General features: G+C 42.0%; 1 protein-coding gene across 3 annotated transcripts; it reads right to left on the reverse strand.

Annotated features, from left to right (window-relative positions):
• Positions 1 to 6,631: 6,631 nt before the first annotated feature.
• On the reverse strand, positions 6,632 to 16,196 carry IRF1 (interferon regulatory factor 1). Of its 3 annotated transcripts, XM_048861313.2 has the most exons (12): positions 16,068 to 16,184; positions 13,803 to 13,957; positions 13,488 to 13,716; positions 13,017 to 13,108; positions 11,951 to 12,050; positions 11,580 to 11,756; positions 11,039 to 11,088; positions 10,782 to 10,917; positions 10,423 to 10,545; positions 9,415 to 9,458; positions 8,478 to 8,610; positions 6,632 to 7,871 (listed from the first exon to the last, which is right to left on the reverse strand). In XM_048861313.2, the coding sequence occupies exons 4-12, from the start codon at positions 13,101 to 13,103 to the stop codon at positions 7,777 to 7,779; spliced, it is 945 nt and encodes a 314-aa protein (XP_048717270.1). In that variant the 5' UTR covers positions 13,104 to 13,108; positions 13,488 to 13,716; positions 13,803 to 13,957; positions 16,068 to 16,184; the 3' UTR covers positions 6,632 to 7,776. The 3 variants fall into 3 exon arrangements, with proteins under 3 accessions (XP_048717270.1, XP_048717269.1, XP_048717266.1); XM_048861312.2 differs by lacking the exon at positions 13,803 to 13,957 and having other exon boundaries at positions 16,068 to 16,190; XM_048861309.2 differs by lacking the exons at positions 13,488 to 13,716; positions 13,803 to 13,957 and having other exon boundaries at positions 16,068 to 16,196.
• Positions 16,197 to 20,610: the final 4,414 nt, after the last annotated feature.

The following is a 20,610-nucleotide window of genomic DNA, read 5'->3' on the forward strand; positions in this document are numbered from 1 at the left end:
TCCTTTAAGTTACTTTCACCCCTGTTGATGGTATCCATTAGTGGTTGACAGAATGAACAGAGTGAAACAGACCTTTGTCATTATCTGCATGGTAGAACGCTGGAAGTTCAAATGCTCAGGTTTCTGTAAAACAATGGGACTCCTGCTGAACACACAGGCTTGCAAGTTACTTTGTGAGATGCTGGAAGTTGAACTTTGAATGATGGCCGGACTCATCCTGCTCTTTGCCCAGTCTTGTCTCCCACACTGTGTCCTTTGGAGAAATATAATTTGATTTGAGATGAGCAACACCTTTATGTCCTCTCCTGTTGCTCAAATTCAAAGCTATACAGCCAATTACAGCTTTTTTTTTTTTTTTAGCACTGAAACTCACACTCTGACCACTGACTTGTGTTCTCTCATCGGATAAGTTGCAGTAAAGGAAGCAAAGGTTGTCATCATCATCAGTAGTAGAAGAAGCAGCAGCCTCTGATCAAGCGGTTATATGAACACATCTGGATTTCCCCTAAAATCCCTTAGGGGAGGTGCATAATTCATGGCTTAGAATCATAGAATCTCAGGGTTGGAAGGGACCTCAGGAGGTCATCTAGTCCAACCCCCTGCTAAAAGCAGGACCAATCCCCAATTTTTGCCCCAGATCCCTAAATGGCCCCCTCAAGGATTGAACTCACAATCCTGGGTTTAGCAGGCCAATGCTCAAACCACTGAGCTATCCCTCTCCCCTGGCTACTAAGGTTCTGTGTATATGGCAAAGTATGGCCTGTCACTTATGACAGATTAATGATTTCTTGAATGAACAAACATTGAACAAAATGCATTGGAGACAGACAGTAGGGATGTTGGATTTGCCATACCAGAGCAGGTTGTTGGTCTGTATGATCCAATATGCTGCCTGCAGAGGTTAATAACTGATGCTTTATACTGTATCAATATCGGCAGAGATTCTTTGACTGCTTTTTGGTAATTTTTGTTCGTGGGGAAGCCCTTTTGAAACTCGTTCCATCCCACTGGTGAAGAATCCAAAAACTATGGTATTGATGGTTGAGACACAACTACCTGCACATCAGGTGCATGTGAAAAGTGACCTGCCCATAATTTCTTCGAACAAGTGTTCCTATTACTCAAAGACAGCTAGTGGAGACTCTGGACTTCTGAGGCCAAATTCTTTGCTCGTGTAACTCCATGCTGCAGTGTCCAGCTGTTTAACTCCACTCAGGATCTTCTCAGTCCTTGTGAAAATCTGGAGGTTTCCTCAAAGGATGGGCACACAGGTTAGCTAAGCTGGGATGCGCGGATTCCATGCCTGCCCTCACTTTGTGCCAGGGTGCTGATTTTATGTGGGTTTCCTTAAGTTTCATAAAGAAGTTTCTCTATGAATCATGAGTGAAATGAATAGCGTGTATCAGCATATTTCACCCTTCTTCTGGGAGGAGACTGCCTAGAGCAAGCCTGGCTGTCAGGGTGAAGATCAGCCCATCATTTTCAGTTACTTTTCTTTGCTCTCAGATATGTCTACCACTGCAATTAAACACCTGCAGCTGGCCCATGCCAGCTGACTCAGTCTTGTGAGGCTTGGGCTAAGGAGCTGTTTACTGAGGTGTAAACATTTGGATTTGGGCTGCAGCCTGAGCTCTGGGACCTTCCCAACTCACGGGGTCCTAGAGCCAGGGCTCCAGCCTGAGCCCGAATGTCTACGCTGCAGTTAAACAGCCCATTAACCTGAGCCCCACAATCCTGAGTCAACTGGCATGGACCAGCCCTGAGTGTTTAATTGCCGTGTAGACATACCCAGGACTCTGAAAGAAAAATCTCTCCCAAGGCAGTTAATGTTGTTTTCTGTCTTTGCTTTAAGCACATTTCATCCTCATTCCTGCGGAATGGGAGGAGGCGAGAAGGGCAGCTTGTGCCAGCAGAACTTGTCATTTTTCCAGAGAAACTCCTTTTCATCACTCCACTGCAAGTGAGCAGCATAAAAGTGATTTCATCCTGGGTATTTCTCTGGCACTTATGCAGCAAAAGGCTGGGTAAGGCATCGTTATGCAATAACACCTAGGAACATAAGGTATCATTCTGGAGAAGGAGCAAAAGGCAGTGAAAACATTGATTCAATATAGAGCACTACAAAATTATCAATTACATCAGCTGGTGGGAAGGTCCACCAATGTAAAGAAGATCAGCGTTTGCACTCTGATTCAACACGTTGCTATTTAAACAGCTTGTCTTGCAGCTCCAAGTTAAAATATGCCCCTTTTGTTTTCCCCATTGTACATTTACACCTTTAGTCTGAAGAATCATAAGCCATTATAGGATCTGATATGGCAAGTCACGTGAGTAACTGGAAAACTAGTCGGGCTTCAGGATTCAGGATGCTGCAAACAGAGTTATTTACAGGCTCTGAGTCTCCACTGCCTGGTGCAGTTACTCCTATGCAAAGTGGGTGGTAATGCTTTCCGCGCCCTTTGCATGGGAGTGGAGCTTAGGGGCCAGATAGGGGAGGATCAATCCCACCCATAGGGCTGTACAATTCTCACCAAACCCTTTTGATTAACAAGGCTTTACATAGGGTGAAGGGAGGGAAATGCACATGCCATTTTTTAAATCATGACAGGTGCAGTTGTGTGAGCAGCTTGGGGTTAAAACACGGAAAATCAGCACCCGCTCACTGCATTATTTCACAGGTATCTCTAGAAAATGCAATAATATCCAAAGGCAGATCTCTCCAATCTTTGCATGGCAGTGTATCCGCAGCAACGAAAACCTTTGGATTTAAAGCCCAAGAAATTCTGCCTTTAAAGTCACAAAGTGTCCATAGTCGCTGCAACAAGGTGTGTGTGTGTGTGTTTTGACGTTACGTCATGAAGTGTCATGTTGTGGGGCTGGCTATGGGAGTCCATCGGAATTTGTTTCTGGTAGATTTTGTCGTTCCTTCTCCAGCAAATGAACTGATTTGGGGGAGGAGGGGAACTACAGTAAACACCTGAATAAAAACAACTGCAGATGAAAATGAACGTAACTGGAAAGGGAGGGCCTGATTCTGTTCCCGTAGAAGGCAGTGGCAAAACTCCCATTGATTACATTGGGGCAGTTGGCACCGAACACTTTAGACACTGATTTATCCTTTGGGGAACAGGGGGAGGGGAAGGGTTCTGTTTATTTTAAACGGTGACGTTATTGGGGAACAAAGAGAACAAACTCCACCTCTGCGAACGATGCAAAATGAGAGGGAGATATTCTCATGTCATCCAAAGATGTCCATCTAGCTACTTTGGCTGAGATCAGAGCAGAATTGGATTCACTGCAATGATGTGCTCCCCTTGTTATGTGGGAATTTCCCCATGCCAGATGAATGCACAGTGCAAACTCCTATGACAACTTCACAGCCACAATGGCTCTCATTTAGTTAGGGAAATTCACATGGAGGCTTATTAGATTGCAAACTCCTTGGGGCAGGGACCATCTTTTTGTTCTGTGTTTATACATCTCTTAGCACAGTGGGGCCTGGTCCATGTCTGAACCTCTTAGGCTCTACTGCAATACAAATAATATTAAATATTTAATGCACACTTTGTATAGATCTAATGTTCAGGTGGGGCAAGTTCTGCATTTATCTTTCAGGAGTGCAGCTTCTGAGCCTTTCCAGCTGCTCCAAGGGTCAAGCTTCTTGAATGAATGTCATTTTATGTTAGTGGCATGAAGTTTGTCCAAAGCTAAGCGCTCAGGATGTTTCTCAAGGCCCAAGTGGCACGGCATCTTTCCTAAAAATATACTGAAAGAAACCGGTGCCATTAAAGAAAATGTTTTTCAGAAAAGATCTACTAAAGACACCAGAAGGACAGTGAAATACTGGAAATGATGGCCTCGCTAAACAAGCTGCATAGCAGTGCAAGGTACCCTCCAGAGTGTTCAGTTTATGCTGCACTGTTCCAGGGTTCTATTTTAATACTACTCCAGCCAGCGCTGTACTCCTGACATAGCCTCCTCTGAGGTCGGAGATCAGTTTATTTCCATCCGAGGTTATTGCCCGAAAATATTCCCAGTTTCATAGTCACCACTTCCAATTCCAGCTCTTTTACATACAAGCTAATTTGACTGGCAAAACAGAACATAGAAAAGCTGCACTGAACTATATACCCTAATTTAGGAAGTCACTAAGGAAGGTGGGGCTGGTTAGAGACAATCCCAGGGTATTTTAGGAGGTCTTTTTTGTGACTCTCAGCTGCAAGGTAGTGTCCTCCTTTCAGCCTTGCCCACTTTTGTCCCCAAATCTATGTCTCTAGCCTGTAATCTCCAAAAAAAATTCCCAAACACCCATCCTCCTATATCACGGTGTAACCTGTAGACACTTTCTCTCCTTTCATGTGTAGATGAATTTACCCAACTGAATAAACTATTATGGGCTGAAGAAAATCTTCATTAATATAGTTCATTTTCCCTGCTACATAGGAAATTTTAATGCTTTTTAAATTAAATTAAATTAAAAATTTTAGCTTTTTAAACAAAGTTGATTTCCTTCCACTGCTAATCCCGCTCTAGGTTTATATCGATGCTGCGTTACACTTAGCAAAAATGTTTTCCCCGCTTCCAGTCCTACTTATGATCTAAGCCAGAGGGCAGCCAGCATGTTCTCTAGGTGGCTTCCATGAAGATTTTGCAGGGCGCATTGTGGGAGTGCTTCATTACCATGCAAGTGGGAATAGCCCCTCTTGTGGGGAACATCGGAGAACACAATGTCTTCGTCACCAATATCTATTTAGTAGATACAGTTCACATCAGGCAGGTGAGATGCTATCTGCTCTGAGCAGCAACTGCATGTAAGACCATGTAAATGAACCCAGTGCTTAAAGGACATGTACTCTCCAGCTGAGTAAAACCCACCACATGGATCAACTGATTCCACCTAACTACTGAACATCCATCTTGACACCATTCAAATTCTTACCTTTACTACTGGGCACCAGCAAGCACAGAGGCTGATATCAGTAATGGGTTAACCACAATATTCCCTTCTGCAGCTACACCACAAGCACCGCCAGTATGATGGGGAAAGACTTTTGTGACATTTTTGATACCTAGCTGAGGGAAAGGTGCTTTTCTCCCCTGCCCACAGTTGTCTGCCACTTTGAGTTGCATCAAAGTTAATGTATGAGTTGGTGATAGTGACAGATAATGAAATAATCTTTCTTCACCACTTCATTCCCTGTGCTTCCAGAGGCCATCAATCTTGCACAAATATGCTAGTTTTCAGTAACCCCTAATTTTTATGGCCTCGCTTTTATTTCTCTATTTTCCTCTGTATCTCCATTAGTGGTGAGTTACATGACCCACTTTTGACTATTGGGGTATACTTCCCCATGTTTCTTTACACTCTATTTCATGCCCAATAAGGGCCTGAGTCAAAACCCACTGAAGTCAATAGGAATCTTTCCATTGACCACGGTGGGTTTTGGATCAGGCCCCCAGTGTTTAGATCTTGGTCTTAACTTCCTATCCTGGTGTTTCTTTAAGGGCTTGATGCTGCAGTAGTTTTTTTTTTTTTTCAAGCAAAACTTCCCATTTGAGTCCATAAGAATCTTGTCTGAGTAAGCAAGGAATGAAGCATCAAGCCTTAGCAAGAGCGTAAGTTCTCTAAATGTTCTGATATTTGTTCAGCATTAGTCACGCTGCACATCAAGGCCAGCTGACAGGGGATAGAAGCATTATTTACTGGTTGTGTCTGTGTGTGCATCCTTGCCAGCTGTCTTCTGACTTCTCCAATCTCTTTTCTCACTTCAGACTAAGGGTGTTATTCCTCAAACATGTCACTGACCCCAGAGACTGATCTGACCCAGCTTCTTCCTCAGCTAGAGCTTGAATTAGCATTGTCCCAAACTCAGCTGCACGCAAGAGTTCCACACACCATGTTGTAAGCAGTATCGGATTTCAGGGTCTCTAACTCAGGCCACGTGTGCTGCCCTATCTGCCCCTTCTCTCCGCTTGCCGGAGAAGGAGTGTTTCCTAATGCAGCGTAGTGCTTACTGCAATCCAGCATGTGGAAAAACAAAACCAAGTAAAAAGTTAAGCTTCTTTTTTGCAGCTAAATGTCTATTTGCTTTTCTACTTCGAGTGGTCTAGCCTGTCCAGCTATATCTACACTCAGGACGCTTCTAAAAACGTCTCATCTTCACTGATACCAGCTTGACTCCACTGGTATTAGCAATATTGGGAGCCAGAGCACAGACAGGCCACTCGTGCTTTTTTCTTTTAAGTACCAAGTCCTCTATTGCTGCTCAGAGCAGGGCTAACTGGCATAGTACTTAAAGTATCAGTGACAGAAAGTGGCCCACCTAAACTAGGGTTTCTCAATGTTTCTAACACTGGTAAAAATAAGCCACTGGTTCCAACGGTGGAAATTTTTTAAAATGTCTCCAATGCAGACCAGGCCTATGGCTCCCAGTTGACTCTCGTTGAAAGTGATGGAAGGAATCCCATTTGAGTCAATGAGTGTTCTGTTGGGTACTAGTCAGGATCACAACAGATCCCATATTTAAACATGGTGACACTAGGAGTATTTCCTCCAGCAATCTGACTCTCAGGAAATGCCCAAACAACCCAGAATACATTTTCTCATTAGCTTTCAAGTAAGTCAAATACATTTCATATATAAAACATTTTTATTAAAACAAATGTACAACACTTTTTATATACACAACTATGTACAGGAAAATGCTCAGTTACAATTAGTGATTTGATGTGTTTCCAGATATTTAAGCATAAATCAAAATGACCTCCCTCCTTTTTGTACTTTGTATTGCTCTGCATAGGCTTATAGCTTTTGGTTCTCTAATGATCTTCTCTACACAATTCATTGGGTATATACTGTACATGGTAGTCTATGTACTCTATTGCAATGAAGAGCATTAAGTTGGCTTGAAAGAGCATGAAAGGCACTGTATAAATAAAGTGTTATGCCCATCAGTGCAAAAATGTATGGGTCCCAAAGTGTGGCTGCTCTTTCATAATTATTAAATGAAAAATTGGTAGACGTCCTGCATAATGACAACAGAATAGAATGTCCTATGAGCAGATCTTCTGAACAACTGTAATACGTAGAAGCAAAGCCTGTAGCTGATTTTCACATTTTCTTGGACTAAACATATTTACAAAAGTGAGGAATTTGATTTGTCGATCAAACGTGTGCTGGAGTGATCAAAGGAAAGAGGGTCAATTAGTGCAATTTTTGTTGAATCCAAAAATCTGTAATGATTGTCATCAAGCTCAAAAGTACTTCACCAGGTATGTAGCAACCAGAGCTAACATGAATAGGCACATTTACCCTGTGCCCCCTAAGCACTGGCTTGGTAAAGGAGAGTAAATGAAACTGTAGATGATCTCCTCCAAAAACAGCGCTTTTAAGTTATAATATGAAACACAGAGAGAGAAATGGGGATCCTAGCCCAGCTTCTACTGACCCACAGCACCTTTCACTTGTATCCCAACAAAAAGGTCAGAACCCCATTTGACATTAATGTAGGAACAGCTTCACATCAGAAGCAATTTTAAGTTTTATAGGACAATGGCTTAGTCAACCAACGTCAATGCACACAGTTCTGCTAAAGTTTTTTTAATAATGGAGTTTTGATGGTTCGATCTGTTCAGTCCCAGAAGCTAAACGGAAAGTAGAGGTTCTTTTTTTCACTCAGTCAGTAACAAACAAATGCCTTCCACTCTGCTCACTTTCATGAGGAACAGGAGAAGTAAAGCAGTTCACAGTCTGAGGAAGCAAAAGAGGATTACAAGCTACATGGCTTGTATACCAGTGGATCGAACTGTGTCCAGCCAAGAGAATTCTAGATTGCTTTTCAGATCAGTACAAAATCTGAACTCTATTTCCCCTAAAAAAAAAAGAAAGAAAGAAAGAAATGAGAAGAAATTTACTATGTGCAGCAGCAGCAGCAAAATATTGAATGTATATTAATAATACTATAGTGAAATTTAAACACTGTTCAAATGATCTCTGACTAAAATTGAATATATCAGCAAGATTTTTATCTTAAAAATGCTTTAAATTTGCTGAAATCCTTATTACAACTTTTTTTTTTTTTTAAACATTCTCACTGGCCATATGGCTAGGTAACTTTAACACTGGAAACTGACACATATTCAAAGTAATCTGTAAGGCTGAAATGGAAATTGAGTTAAGCACGTATTTCTGTGAATTCCCACTAATTGAGCCAAGCCTGCATATAAACGTAACTTTTAAACACAAATTTGTGGTACATTTTCAAGTACAAATTGTCTTAAAAAATCCCCAGCAAACTCCTTCAATTTGAAATTAACATGCTGGTCAGAAATCTCAAATAAAACAGAGTAATGCATGAACTGCTCTATTGGTTTTCCACCCAACTTAAGTCATCTTGCCTAAAGAGCTTAATCTGCTTCTCCCTCTGCCTCTGGTTGCATTCTCAGTAACTCTGCTTCAGAAATTAAGGTATTTGTACCTGAGGTTGTATCTATTTCAGAATCTTGCTCCTTGTAGCTGAAGTTGCTGCAAATGTTTTGTGTGCCGGGCTCATTGGTGAGATACCCTTTCCCACCGACACTGGTTGCATGCCAGTCTTGTTGTTCAAACAGCTGTAAGAGATGAAGGGGAAGGTTTGAAATGTGCAGGCCTTACAATGTTCAAGAAAACAAACCAAACCTGATTGGACAAACAGATCAGCATCAACAATATTTCCTACAAAGGGCTGATGATGCCAGCAGGCATTGCAGTTAAACTTAAGGGCAGATTTCATCATGATGTAGATAACTATGAATACACATCATAAAACGACCTCACAATTTGCTGGGATTGTTAATTTTCACGCAAGAGAGCTAACACTGGACTAGCATAAGTACTGCAGATCAGTACTGAGGACCCCTGTAGGGAAGCTCGCACAAAACCTACCCACACTATGGTTACTGCTAATAGCCCCTCACTTTCATAAATGCTAAACCTTGCTCATACATGTAAAATTCCTATTAATTTAAGTAGGGATCACAGAACACATGCCTAGAGAACACCCCAAGAAAGAAGGTGCTTATAAATAATAGTGATTAATGTGTTACATGCCTAGATGTATAGCTAAATTGATTTAAATGCACCACGTTAGCTGGGGGTATAGAAGAGATTCCTTCTAGAGTGTAAATGTCTTCTCAGTCTCTGATCCATCACTAGGCTTTTCAATGTTTGTCTCTCAAATGGTACATGTGCTCTCAAAGTGACAGAAGAATATAAAGTATTTCCACCTGTGTGTGTTCTCCATATTCTGGCTGTACACAGGATTTTTATTTACAAGTACACCTAACTCTGTTTATATGTTTTGTTTTCTCCTCCTCCCTTGATACAAATAGCAACTTATTCAATATTATTCTGAAAAGAAGAAATAATCTTTTTACCTTGTAAAGTTGCTCTCTCATTTCTTCTGCATCATCATCTGTTACTGTTAGGTTTTATGAAGACATGGGGAAAAGACGAAAACATGTTTCCATTAACTCGGTGTCTTCACTGGCAAAAATCACAGATCAGCTTCCCAGCTTTTCCATTCAGTTATCACCAGAGGCTACTTCACGTTTTCTATTGACATAATAGCACTAAAACATCTTATAAGCCAGGAGATTCAGGGTCACTTCTGCCACCTCTATGGGTAACAGGAAGCCTTACGAATTTCTGCAGGCTATAGACATCACCACTCTAGGAAACTCTGAGCCCCTTGTGTACCCCTCCTCCTGCAGTGATGTGACATGGTTTTGGGGATAGATCACATCAGAGGAGTGGACAGCTGATCCACAACTGGAGGCTTCCATCGCTCTCAAACTTCCCCTGTCCTCTTATAAACCCAGTTTCTGTTAGAGGTCATGGACTTCAGTGACAGTTGTAGGCTGGCTATGCATCTGCTCTACACCCTCCCAGCAGGTTGGGGGAAGAAATCTTTCCCCCTGGAGCTCTCCAGTACAAAGCACTGTGCAACAATGAACCATGATCAGAGATCTCTTCCTTACCCCTGATGGTGACACCTTTATACCTGGAAGTGAGTAGTCTGAGACATGTTATATCCCAGCACAGTTCAGGCAGCTAATGAAAATATTTTTCATCCAAACCTTCAGTCCCTGTGCCCTCAAAACTGCCAATGACTTCAGCAAGAGTTTTGCACGTATAAGAGATGCAACATAAGGCCCTTCAACTTTAACAAACTAAAGCTTTTTGTTTTTGTAATAAATTTCACTACAGATGAGTAGATCCCATTAACCCTGGAACGCATCCTAGATCTTGCCACTTGTACAAAGGGCCTATTGTTTTTTCTGGCACCCCATGCAGCTTCATGTCTTGCTTCTGCCCCTGAAACCATCAGTGGTAGGATTATTTCTATCTGGTTGACCTGAGGTTTCAACCAATAAAATACCAACCTTCAGAAGATGAAGCCAAAGGTGACACTTGAAGGTGGTAAAGGTCATTGGTGCTGTCAGCCATTGCTATTTCCATTGGATTTCTCCAATCTGTCAGTGCATTCATATCACACGGTGAGAGATCTGTGGAATGCACAGAAAGGAAGAGTTAGAATTTTTAGGAAATGCAAAGGCTTTCTGATTCGGAATAGCCTCCAGTCCCTCATGGCCCATTCTACAGCACATTGCATATATCCCATTATATAGCTGCCAAGGAAAAGCCACCGTTACCGCTGATTATGAGGCTGAGATCTCCTATACTGGGGTTTGGTAAGTGCAGCACATTCTGCTAAGTTAGAAGAACTAAAATTGAATCTCACCTAGGGTGATGGAAGCGTTCTCAATCTCCACTTCTTGTTCTGCATAGCTGTGAACTGTATAACCACTGTGGTCATCTGGTAGACTGCTGCTGTTCAGTGCTTCTATTGCCTCATCCATCCTCGGGTCTTCGTATGTCTATAAAGACACGTGCATTGAATGAAAGACCTACTAGACCAAGTTGTGATCTATTTGTTCCCGTCTGTCAAAAATTCAAAGCAAACCTCTGACTTCTTTAACTGCCAGAGTCAATACATACCTTTCTCTTACTCCTGTTTTTTGACTCTCTAGATGACTTTGACTTCCTTTCTGTGAAAGCAAAAACACGGTGACCATGAGAAAAAGCCTGCAGCCACTTCAGATGGCTCCAATCATACACGACCGCAATTGCTCTGTGTAGTAATGCTTTGCGCTGCAAGGGGCATGATCGTGCTCTGGGAGTTTCACCATTGATTTCAGTGACAGCAGTGACTGCTGTATTCTTCCCACCCCACCCACTTCTCACAGAAGTGAGAGGAGCGCACTTCTGTGCCTGATGAAGTGATCCCATTAGGGGTATTGTGAGAATGAATTAATTTTCAAAAAAGTGCCATGAGATCTTGGGATGAAAGGAGCTCTACATCCAAAGTAATATTTAGCAACAGTAATAAGACTGCCTATTCACAGCAATACTTTACTTCTATCAAGGAATTTATACTGTACCTATTCACAAGCAGAACAGGAAACGTAAACAGACTATAAACTGCAGTAATGGTCCCCTTAAGGCAAAGTATTTTGAGGATAGGCTATAATACACATACCTTTTTTCTGAAGCTTTGTTAAGGGTGGTAGCATCCTGTAAACCCGGACTGCGCTGCAGCCTTTGTTGACACTTTTGTCCTTCACTTCCTCAATATCAGGCAGTGAATTCATGGCACAGCGGAAATTTGCCTTCCAAGTTTTGGGGTCTGGCGCTTTCTCGCCTATCTTGTATCTCCCTATAAATAAAGGATGGTGCGTAAATATTCAGAATTTTCAGACTACTCTGCAGTGATCGTTCCCAAAAGAATTAGTTTGTGTTCCATTCTTCAGTCATATAAGGCAGTCAATACAGTTACATGGGATGTAGATTAGCGTAGAATTAGGCTCTACCTGTTTATGTGATAGACAGAATTTAAAAACAAGCACGTACCAGTATGAATGGCCCAGCTCCGGAAAAGGCAGGCATCTTTATCTATATCCCAGCCATGTTTAGCTGCATGTTTCCATGGGATTTGGAACATCATCTTATCCTGTAGTTAAACAATGCAGTTTTGAATACAGGGAATATAACATACACCCACTCGTGACTAAATATGGACTTAATCCAAGATAATTCAGCCACGCCAAGGGAACTCTGCATTAAGTCTGCCACCAGATTCCTAAAGTAGGATTCACTTAGTACCATATTATGTGCTACATCCCATATAACGTTCCCCAAGGGTTCTGAGTTTCAAAGAGCTGTATAACAAGATATAATAGATATGAGGGACACTGTCAGCCTCATCTCAGAACTACCTTGGTCTGTTGGTTTGTCTCTGATCCTTATGTTTATTATAAAATTGTGTCTTTCTCTGTCTGCACAGAATCTTTTTAAAAATTAACAATAAGGACCTATGGACACCATAAGAAAAATATTTCCTACAGTGCAACATAATAATTTAGCTCAGATAGCTCCTTTCATATGCGCTTCAAGACACTTTACAGTTCAAAATATTCAACGAGCAAAAAGTCCTGAATCAATGAGGATAAACCTAAACAATCTTATTGTGGGTGCGTGTCATATGGCTGTAATTCTCAATGAAGTGGTGGGCATACAGTATTGAAGTCAATGGTTCAGGTGCTCAGTATCTCTCAAGATTTGGTGAGACTAGTCAATCATTCAGTGGTTGAGACTGTAACACTGATTCCTTAACTGAGATAAATGACTTGACAGAGGCAGATCTCAGATGTTCTTGGCTCCCAATGTTATGGCCTGACTGCTCTCATTTTTTTTCCTTCCTAGTACTTCCCCTATAAAAGTATGGTCTACTCCATTCATCATTGATCAATTACAGCTACTGTTTTCTGAAAACAAAAATGCTGTTTTATATAGTGTGTGTAAACTCTTTCCATTTTCTTTTAATCTATTTATGTGACCTTGATTTTTATATAACATCAGCTAAGAATACCAGGATGAGGATGATTAAAGATACAAAAGTAATGACAAAGAGACCCACCTTGTTGATCCACACCAATCCTGGTATTTGATTGGAATTAATCTGCAACTCCAGCCAAGGCCTCATGCGCATTCTTGTTACTGGCATGTTGTCTGTGAAAGGAAAATAATAAATACAGGTAAGCAAAAGAGTAAATATTCTGGTATGCTGGTCATTTTGTAATGACATCCCTCACTCCTTACTCTTAACACTCGTAGTAATGGGCAGTATGCATTCAACAAAACCAAAACTTGGCCCAGAATCAATAAACAATTTCTCTTCCGACATCTTGGCAGTTTCTGAATGGCAATTTTTGTTCTAATCTGGCTACATGATCCCTTAAGTAGATAAGTAAAATTATTGAATTTGGGAAACTGGATGGCTCCAGAGGTTGGTACTGGGATGCAGAGCACTTCCCATCTAGGGTCCCATTCAGAACTCAGCCCTGCAGCGAGAGAGAAGTATTACTCTAGGTGCTTTTTGGTGGCTTACCTGAAAAGAGTTTGGTCTCAAACCTTCACCCAGTGAGCAAATTGCCACATCTCACAAGCCTCTCACACCTCTGGTTCTCGGCCTCCCAGGCTCGGTGCAGAAGGCAAGGAGTCAGAGATTCATGGACTCTGAACTCTCTCTTTGCAACCACAGTGTTAGTCACTCCAAGCTGTGGCCAAGGCATGCTGGCAGGGCAGTGTGAGTTGCTAAGTCCTGTGCTGCACTTGTCCTGTGCCATACCAAAGGATGGATGTCAGTCTCCAGGGCTATCACACCTGCACATCTCCTGAACAAAAAATTCTTAAGTCTTTGTACCTGGGAGAGGGGGCGTGTGCATGTGAAGCGTGAGTGTTAGGCTCCAGAGGAAGTATAGTCTAGCAAAAAAATTCTTTCTGAGGGAGTGTCTTTGTTACTTGTCTTTTCCTTGCCACTTATTTCAGTGCCAAGTTTCCCCTGTTCTTAATGTTTACCTTTTCAAAAAAACCAACAACATTGCAGTAGATTAGTCTATAAACATTACACTCTGCTACAAATTTCTCCTTACACTAAGACCTACTGGCATAAATATTATTTCTTGTCTTGTTTTTTATATGAAAATATCAGCATTTCCAAAACAATAGAATTCAGCATTTTACAAATCCTAGACCTTCCTCGACAGCTTCAGGGGGCTGGCAGTGGGGTTAAGCTTACATAACCCAACTCCCCTTTATAATGGGAGAGGAGATCAAATAAATACTTTCTCCAAGTTAACATGCAGCTTTTCCACTGGGCTCCTCTTTTCCTAGAACACATTCCTGCCTGTATGGCCTCCATGTGGACATTAGCAGTTAGCTTTGGTGCTAGGATAGGCTTAAAGAAGGGCTGCAAAATTGAACTCAAGGAATGATGCTTGGAGCCCTATTGTAAAACACAGTTAATTAGATAATTTCAAGCCAGGAGCGGTTCTTGACTTTGACTAAAAAAGCCTCAGTTGACATTACTTTCAGCTTTATGCAGCTCCTTCATACTTAATGACAAGTATATAAACTGAAACAGGAATGCAATGTTTGTGACTGAAAATAGCATTACTAAACCCTGGCAAGCAATCCTGAACAGCAAATTATATTTATGATGTAATGTGTCTGATAATAGCATCCTGAGGCCCCAATCGCAATCAGGTCCTCCGACACATATACAGAAAGGCATGGGGCCCTGTCACCGTATGCTTACTGTTCCTCATGGATGTATTGACACAATAGATTATGCTAACATGAAGAAATGTTATGCAATATTTTCATTCCTAAGCAGCCAATAACTAAGGTTTCTGACTTCCACTCTCACTACCTACCCCGTTGGGCAAATTATAATACAGAATGTTGTACTTTTCTCCATGACCCTTGTGTTACTCAGATTCAGATGGGTTTATTAAGCATGCTTGCATTCAGCATTTCCTTGCACTGGGAGGTGTAAAGTTAGAGCTTTGCCATTAATTTCACACAGTTTGTGAGTGTTCATTTTACTTATCATTGGTTTTGTGAGACTAAAACAATGCCATCAACTGTGCTAGCTCCAAAATTCGTGCGGTGATTTTTTGTTTAAACTTGTATTTATATGCGTATTTATACAATATATATTTCCAAAATACATTTCAAAATACATCCCGCGATCTTATATTTCTCTAGCTAATAATTATTCACCTGAATTTCACACACTTAAATGTTAATTTGCAACATGGCTCATTGAACAAACAATCCTCAAATTCACTAAATCATAAAATACAGCAGTCACCTCTTTTGTGGCCAGTTCTGCAAATGCCTGAAGATTTGACTCTTTATTTGTTGGTCCCACAGATCTTTCCCCATAAACCTTGACTATTTTTAGCTTTTCCCAACCTCATCTGCATTCAAATGCTTTAATTCTCTCTGCTGCCTATGAACGCTGCTCTCCGGTGTTGAAGCCAAAAGCATGATTTTATTTTCAGCCTTTACTTCCTGTGTATCAGAGAGCAGCAACAGCACCCTTTGTTGTCACACAGTTGCTCGTATTTGTCTCAATCTCTTCCCCCACCCTCAGCTCAGAAAGCAGTCTGATGCACAAGCACAGAATTAGAGGTGCTTCTTACTTTGTCTTTGCATAACTGTACATACAAGTAAAAGCAACAACAAACCCTTTCCTCCCTAACAAGATAAATTCTGTCGCCAGAAATGACTGAACCTCTTACGTGTACAGCCGCTAAAGTTTCCGCAAATTCGCTAAACTCCTCGTTTACCAGTTCAGAAGTTGATTTGCAGGGCTAAAGCCATTTATTGCATCTTACTTGCCATGCAAACTTCCTGCGACTGATCTCTGCTCTCTGTCCCCTGGCTCACACGACTAAATACTCATTGCATCCCTTGTCTTGCCAAGCCTCCGTAGACAAGCTGCTTTCCTGCTATTTCCTTGTTGGCCTCCCTGATTACAGGACCGAATGCAAAGTCCTGCAAAGTCCCGCAACTCTAGTTCCCAAGTTGTCCTGCACCGAGTGCTCTTGGCAGGAGCGGAGAGCAGGAGACTCTTGGCAGGAGACTCGACGGCTGTTAGCTGCACCAGGCGTGGACCCACCTTGTTCGCCGGTCTCCAGTGCACAGCCTTGCAAAGGTGCCCGGTGAGCCGGTAGATCCGCCTCCCGTGAACGACCCGCGGCTTCTGCAGGCTGCGCAGCGGAGTGGTCTCAGTATATCCTTACACTACCCGGGATTCCCCACCACCTTGGCCAGAACGTCTCCTGCCGACCAATCAGCATTCGCCCAAGGGCTTTACTGGGCTCCGCCCGCCGCTCATTGGCTGGCTGGCGAGCATCATTTCGGGGAAATCAGGCTGTTGTAGCGCTAGAGCTGAAGGGGAAGTACGGCTCCCCCTCCCCCGCCCGTCTCCCTGCTGCTCCCTGGGTGTGGGAGCGGAGGGATGGGGGTGAGAAGTGAGAGGCGGCTTAGGAGCCCTCTGAAGCTGCCTCCCCACCCACCGTGCACCCATCAGTGTCACAGGAGCAGGTGGATTCCCATCCCACCCCCGTCCCTATCCCTGGGGGTCGGGGGGAGACAGGGTCTGGGTCCCACTGTCCCAGTTTCTCTAACTGGTCACACCCATCCCTGTACTTCTGAGGGGCTGGAATCCAAATAGGGATCTGGGTGCTGTGTCCCGCTTTCAGCTCTGGGCCCCTTTTGCGTGGTCTTTGGAGCACGGATCTTGTCTCTTGCGCACCTTTATGCAGTGCAAGGTGTGTTGGCATTACTGGTGAGACCCTGTGCTCTGGGTGCCTTCCATCTGAGGATCTCCAAGCACTACACGGACACTAGTGAACTAAGCCTCATAACCCCCGCGTGTGGCAGGTGTTATGCCCATTTTACAGAGAGAGAACTCAAGGCATAAAAGGTTAAATGACTTGTGCAAGCTCCGAGAGGCACAGCTGGAAATCAAGAGAACTTGGCGCCTAGTCCCATGCTCAGCCCACTAGATCAGCTCCCTCTGCATAAAATCTTGCATGCTAATATTACCTTTCATTCTAAAGGCTCCTAAAGCGCTTAACAGACCGACTAGGATGCTACACACAAGGATTGTTGAATCCACCCCTGAAATGTGGCAGTAGAGGTGTCAGGGGAGAGCAACAGCTTGTCTGAAAGCACATAACACTAACAATTTAGAACAGAAAATGAATGAAAATACTGCATACAGCTGAAATTGCAAAAAACCCTGTTTAGCCAGGACTTAAGGGTTAACATTCCGAACTCTTGCAAAAAGGGTAGTGGGACTGTAACCAACTGGCAAGGATCGATGCTGTTTTAACGTCTCATTGAAGAGACTGCCCCTTAACACCATTCTAGGGCATCAGTTTAGTACAAACTAGAAAGAAAGACTCACTGATAACACAGTTCATGACTCCTAAGGTGGACCTTGTAACCATGTATATAGTTAGTCAATATTAGAGTTACATAAGAAAGTATGTAGCAGCACCTGAAATAAAAAGCAGCTATGATGACCAGTGGAAACCAATCAAGAAGAAGATATCAGGAAAAATGAATGTGTGGGGAATGTTCCTGATTTCCTTTTTTCTTTTTAAAGTTTTGTACCATGTAGTGATAGCTAAAAGCCTGTTTGCTCAGTTTCTTGAGTCAACGTAATGTGAAGTTACTGGTGTGTCTTTAAAATGGCATAAGCAGATACAATCAATCCATCTTAGTAAGGGTCTGATCCTGAATTAACTCAAAACTCAAACCCTAGCAGTGTTGAATGTTCAGGGAATGCACATTTGGGTCTAAAAGAAGCAGGTAGGGGCCTCTGTGAATGCAGGCACCAAACAAGTCTCTGTGTACACTATAAAAATAATTAAGTCAGGGGAGCTGCTTATAATATAGTCCCCACCTGGTGTCACTGGCAAAAAGTGGTAGTGTAGACAAAACTTGACCGTGCCCTGTGACTAGTTTAAAAACCTGGACAATCTTAATTGGGTCCTTTAATTAGGTTATAGTTGAAACATAGATGGGGTCTTACTTTGTTGTCTCTGTTCATAAAACTCTTAGTTGAAATCTGGTCTTAGTCTTTCACTCCCATAGGGTTATAGAACATTGCTTAGTTCTCCCATGAGTCCCAAGACACTCTTTACTTCCACAGCACCCATCTGCCAGGTGATACATACAGTTGCTTGTAGCAAAAATTTTAAAATTCATCCTATGTATCCGCCCTCCTAAGCTATCACTATGGGGGAGGAGGAGGGACTGGAAAACAAGGACACTTTGCAAACACTGGGAAAGAAAGCACCCGGGGACGGTCTCTCCAGCTTCGGCAGTGTGTCAGGGATGTGTTGCTTTGAAATAACTATCCTAAGGAAAGAAGGGTGACCATTTTTTGTCCTCTTGTATGCCTCTGGGCAGGTACAGGAGTAGGTGAGGACTTGATTCACACCACTGAAGTCAAGGAAAGACTCCCGTTTATTTTGAGAGAGTTGGATTGGGCCCTGAGAGCAGCACTGGGTATGCTGTTTTGATAGGTGACTTGATTCGAGCAAAGAGTGAGGTAATTTTGAAATGTCATTAGTCATTTCATGCTAGCATTTTAATGGTCCCCAAGTAAGGTATGAAGTTCACATCTAAGAGGAAGGTAGATTTGGGTTGTTTTGTTGTTTTTTTTTTCAAATCTAGGTTAACAGCATCTGCCTGTTGTTTTCATGATGAAAAACATAAGCATACTCTTTAAAAAAAGTAAAGCTTAGATTCTAAAGAAAGAAGCAAAAATCAGAAATCTCTTAATTTTTTATCTTATAATTTTATTATTATATATTGTTTAACATTTATGCTATGGTAGGACCTTCATGCCAGCCAGGTCAGAGCCTGTTTTGTAAGGTGCTGTACAAACACACAGAAAATGACAGTCTCTGCTCCAACGAGCTTACAGTCTAAAAGACCAGGCCTAACAGGTAGATGAGACAAATGAGCAGGTCAGTACGGAGACAGGGAGACAAGGCCGCAAAAATGAGATGGTGTGTGCAATTCTTCCCCAATCGGGGGCAACAAACACATTCTCCACTTCCAGACAATGAGCTACAATTGATCTGAAATGCTGTAACATTCAATTCTAAAGGTGACCTGCAAAGAAGGAGAAAGTTTATTTACCTTTTTTCACTGACTTGTGTTGTGTAAAGCTGGCCTGAAAGATTTGTTTGTTTTATCTTAAAGCCCTGTTTTCTGCTCACTTGTAAACTTTAGAAGTACCAGAATGACCTTCTCTGGCTTTGCTGGAGGTGTGGAGGTCTTTAGAGAGAGAGAGAGATGATGAGTTTTAGATATATAGGAATTGACATTCTGGATTAGGATAGTATCCTATCACCACCGATAGTGGCTAGTACCATCTGCTTCTGAGGCGGTTACAAGAAACCTACAGGCAGCAGTTATGCAATTATCTGCCCACAGGGAAAATTTCTTCCTAAAGGTTCCATTAGAGCAGTAGTTCTCAACATTTTTTTCTTTGCAGACCCCTAAAAAATTTTGAATGGAAGTGCAGACCCCTCTGGAAAATTTAGACTTAGTCTGCAGACTCCCAGTGGTCCACAGACCACAGGTTGAGAACCACTGCATTAGAGGTTTGGTTTTTGCCTTGAAGCATGAATGCTTATATTGCTTCCAAAAACTATTTTTTAAAAATTCTTACTATTGTATCATTTTTCTCATCTCTGAACAGAGGGGCTGGAGATGTTGAACTTTGAACGAAAACATCTTTTCTCTGAGTTGTTTCTCAGGCATTTGAATTTAACAGATGCTAACAAAAGCAGGCATGCAAAACAAGAGCTGTAAAGAGGGTAAATATAAATCACTTATTATCTGAACTAATTAGGGTTCATTTACATAGTGGGTTTTATGTCATCCTATGTATGTCCAGTCATCCAATAGTCTTTTGGGGGGGAAAAGTAATAGTATTAGGAAAACATTACAAGCTTCTTTATACATAATAAAGATTGGGAAAAAAGGGCACAAATCTCTCCCCCTCCCCCCCTTTTTGCAGGTCAATTTAAGAACGGCTATTCTGGGCCTTTCAGGTGTGGTGGGCCAGTATTCTTCAATACTACATGTGACTGTGTTTTGAGCAGCTGCGCTGTTTGGTATGTGGGGTGCAGAATGTAATCTTCTTTGCTACGTATTTTAAATCTATAAACTCATCTAGAGCTGTGAGTAGGCACTTACAGTAGGAATCAAAATAAATGCAGAGTAGGAATGCACAAAGGGAGAGTAACACCTTGATCCCAACTCTGCTCTTGCTTACAAAGAGTTAAATCAGCAGTAACTTCTCTCAGTGCAATGCAATTTAAGTGAGAGTAGAATTTGGCCCATACATCCCACTCAGAGTGACTGCAAAGGATTTTACCCAAATCAGGGTGGTGCTTGTTTTGTTTCATTTGTTTGCTTCTTTCCGGTGCCTGGGACCAAGAAATAAAAAATCAGATAAAAACCCCTTTGTATGTTATACTGTAATTAGACTCAGAGAGAACTAAACTCCTATTTTCCATTCCTATTTATATACTAAAACACTAACAACCCTACTCAATACAAAAAACAAAACAAACAAAAGTGCTTAGGGTAATTACTGAACAATATAGTTAACACAGTAAAAATTACAA

The sequence above is a fragment of the Caretta caretta genome, chromosome 8, assembly GCF_965140235.1.
Source record: "Caretta caretta isolate rCarCar2 chromosome 8, rCarCar1.hap1, whole genome shotgun sequence".
In the NCBI taxonomy this organism is placed as follows: Eukaryota; Metazoa; Chordata; order Testudines; family Cheloniidae; genus Caretta; species Caretta caretta.

Coding starts and splice junctions, on each gene's coding strand:
- IRF1 (XM_048861309.2), bottom strand. CDS start 13,103: ATGCCAGTAACAAGAATGCGCATGAGGCCTTGGCTGGAGTTGCAGATT. Junction 12,051..13,016: donor GATTGGTGTGGATCAACAAG/GTGGGTCTCTTT, acceptor GTTTAACTACAG/GATAAGATGATGTTCCAAAT. Junction 8,611..9,414: donor TGAGAGAGCAACTTTACAAG/GTAAAAAGATTA, acceptor CATCTCTTACAG/CTGTTTGAACAACAAGACTG.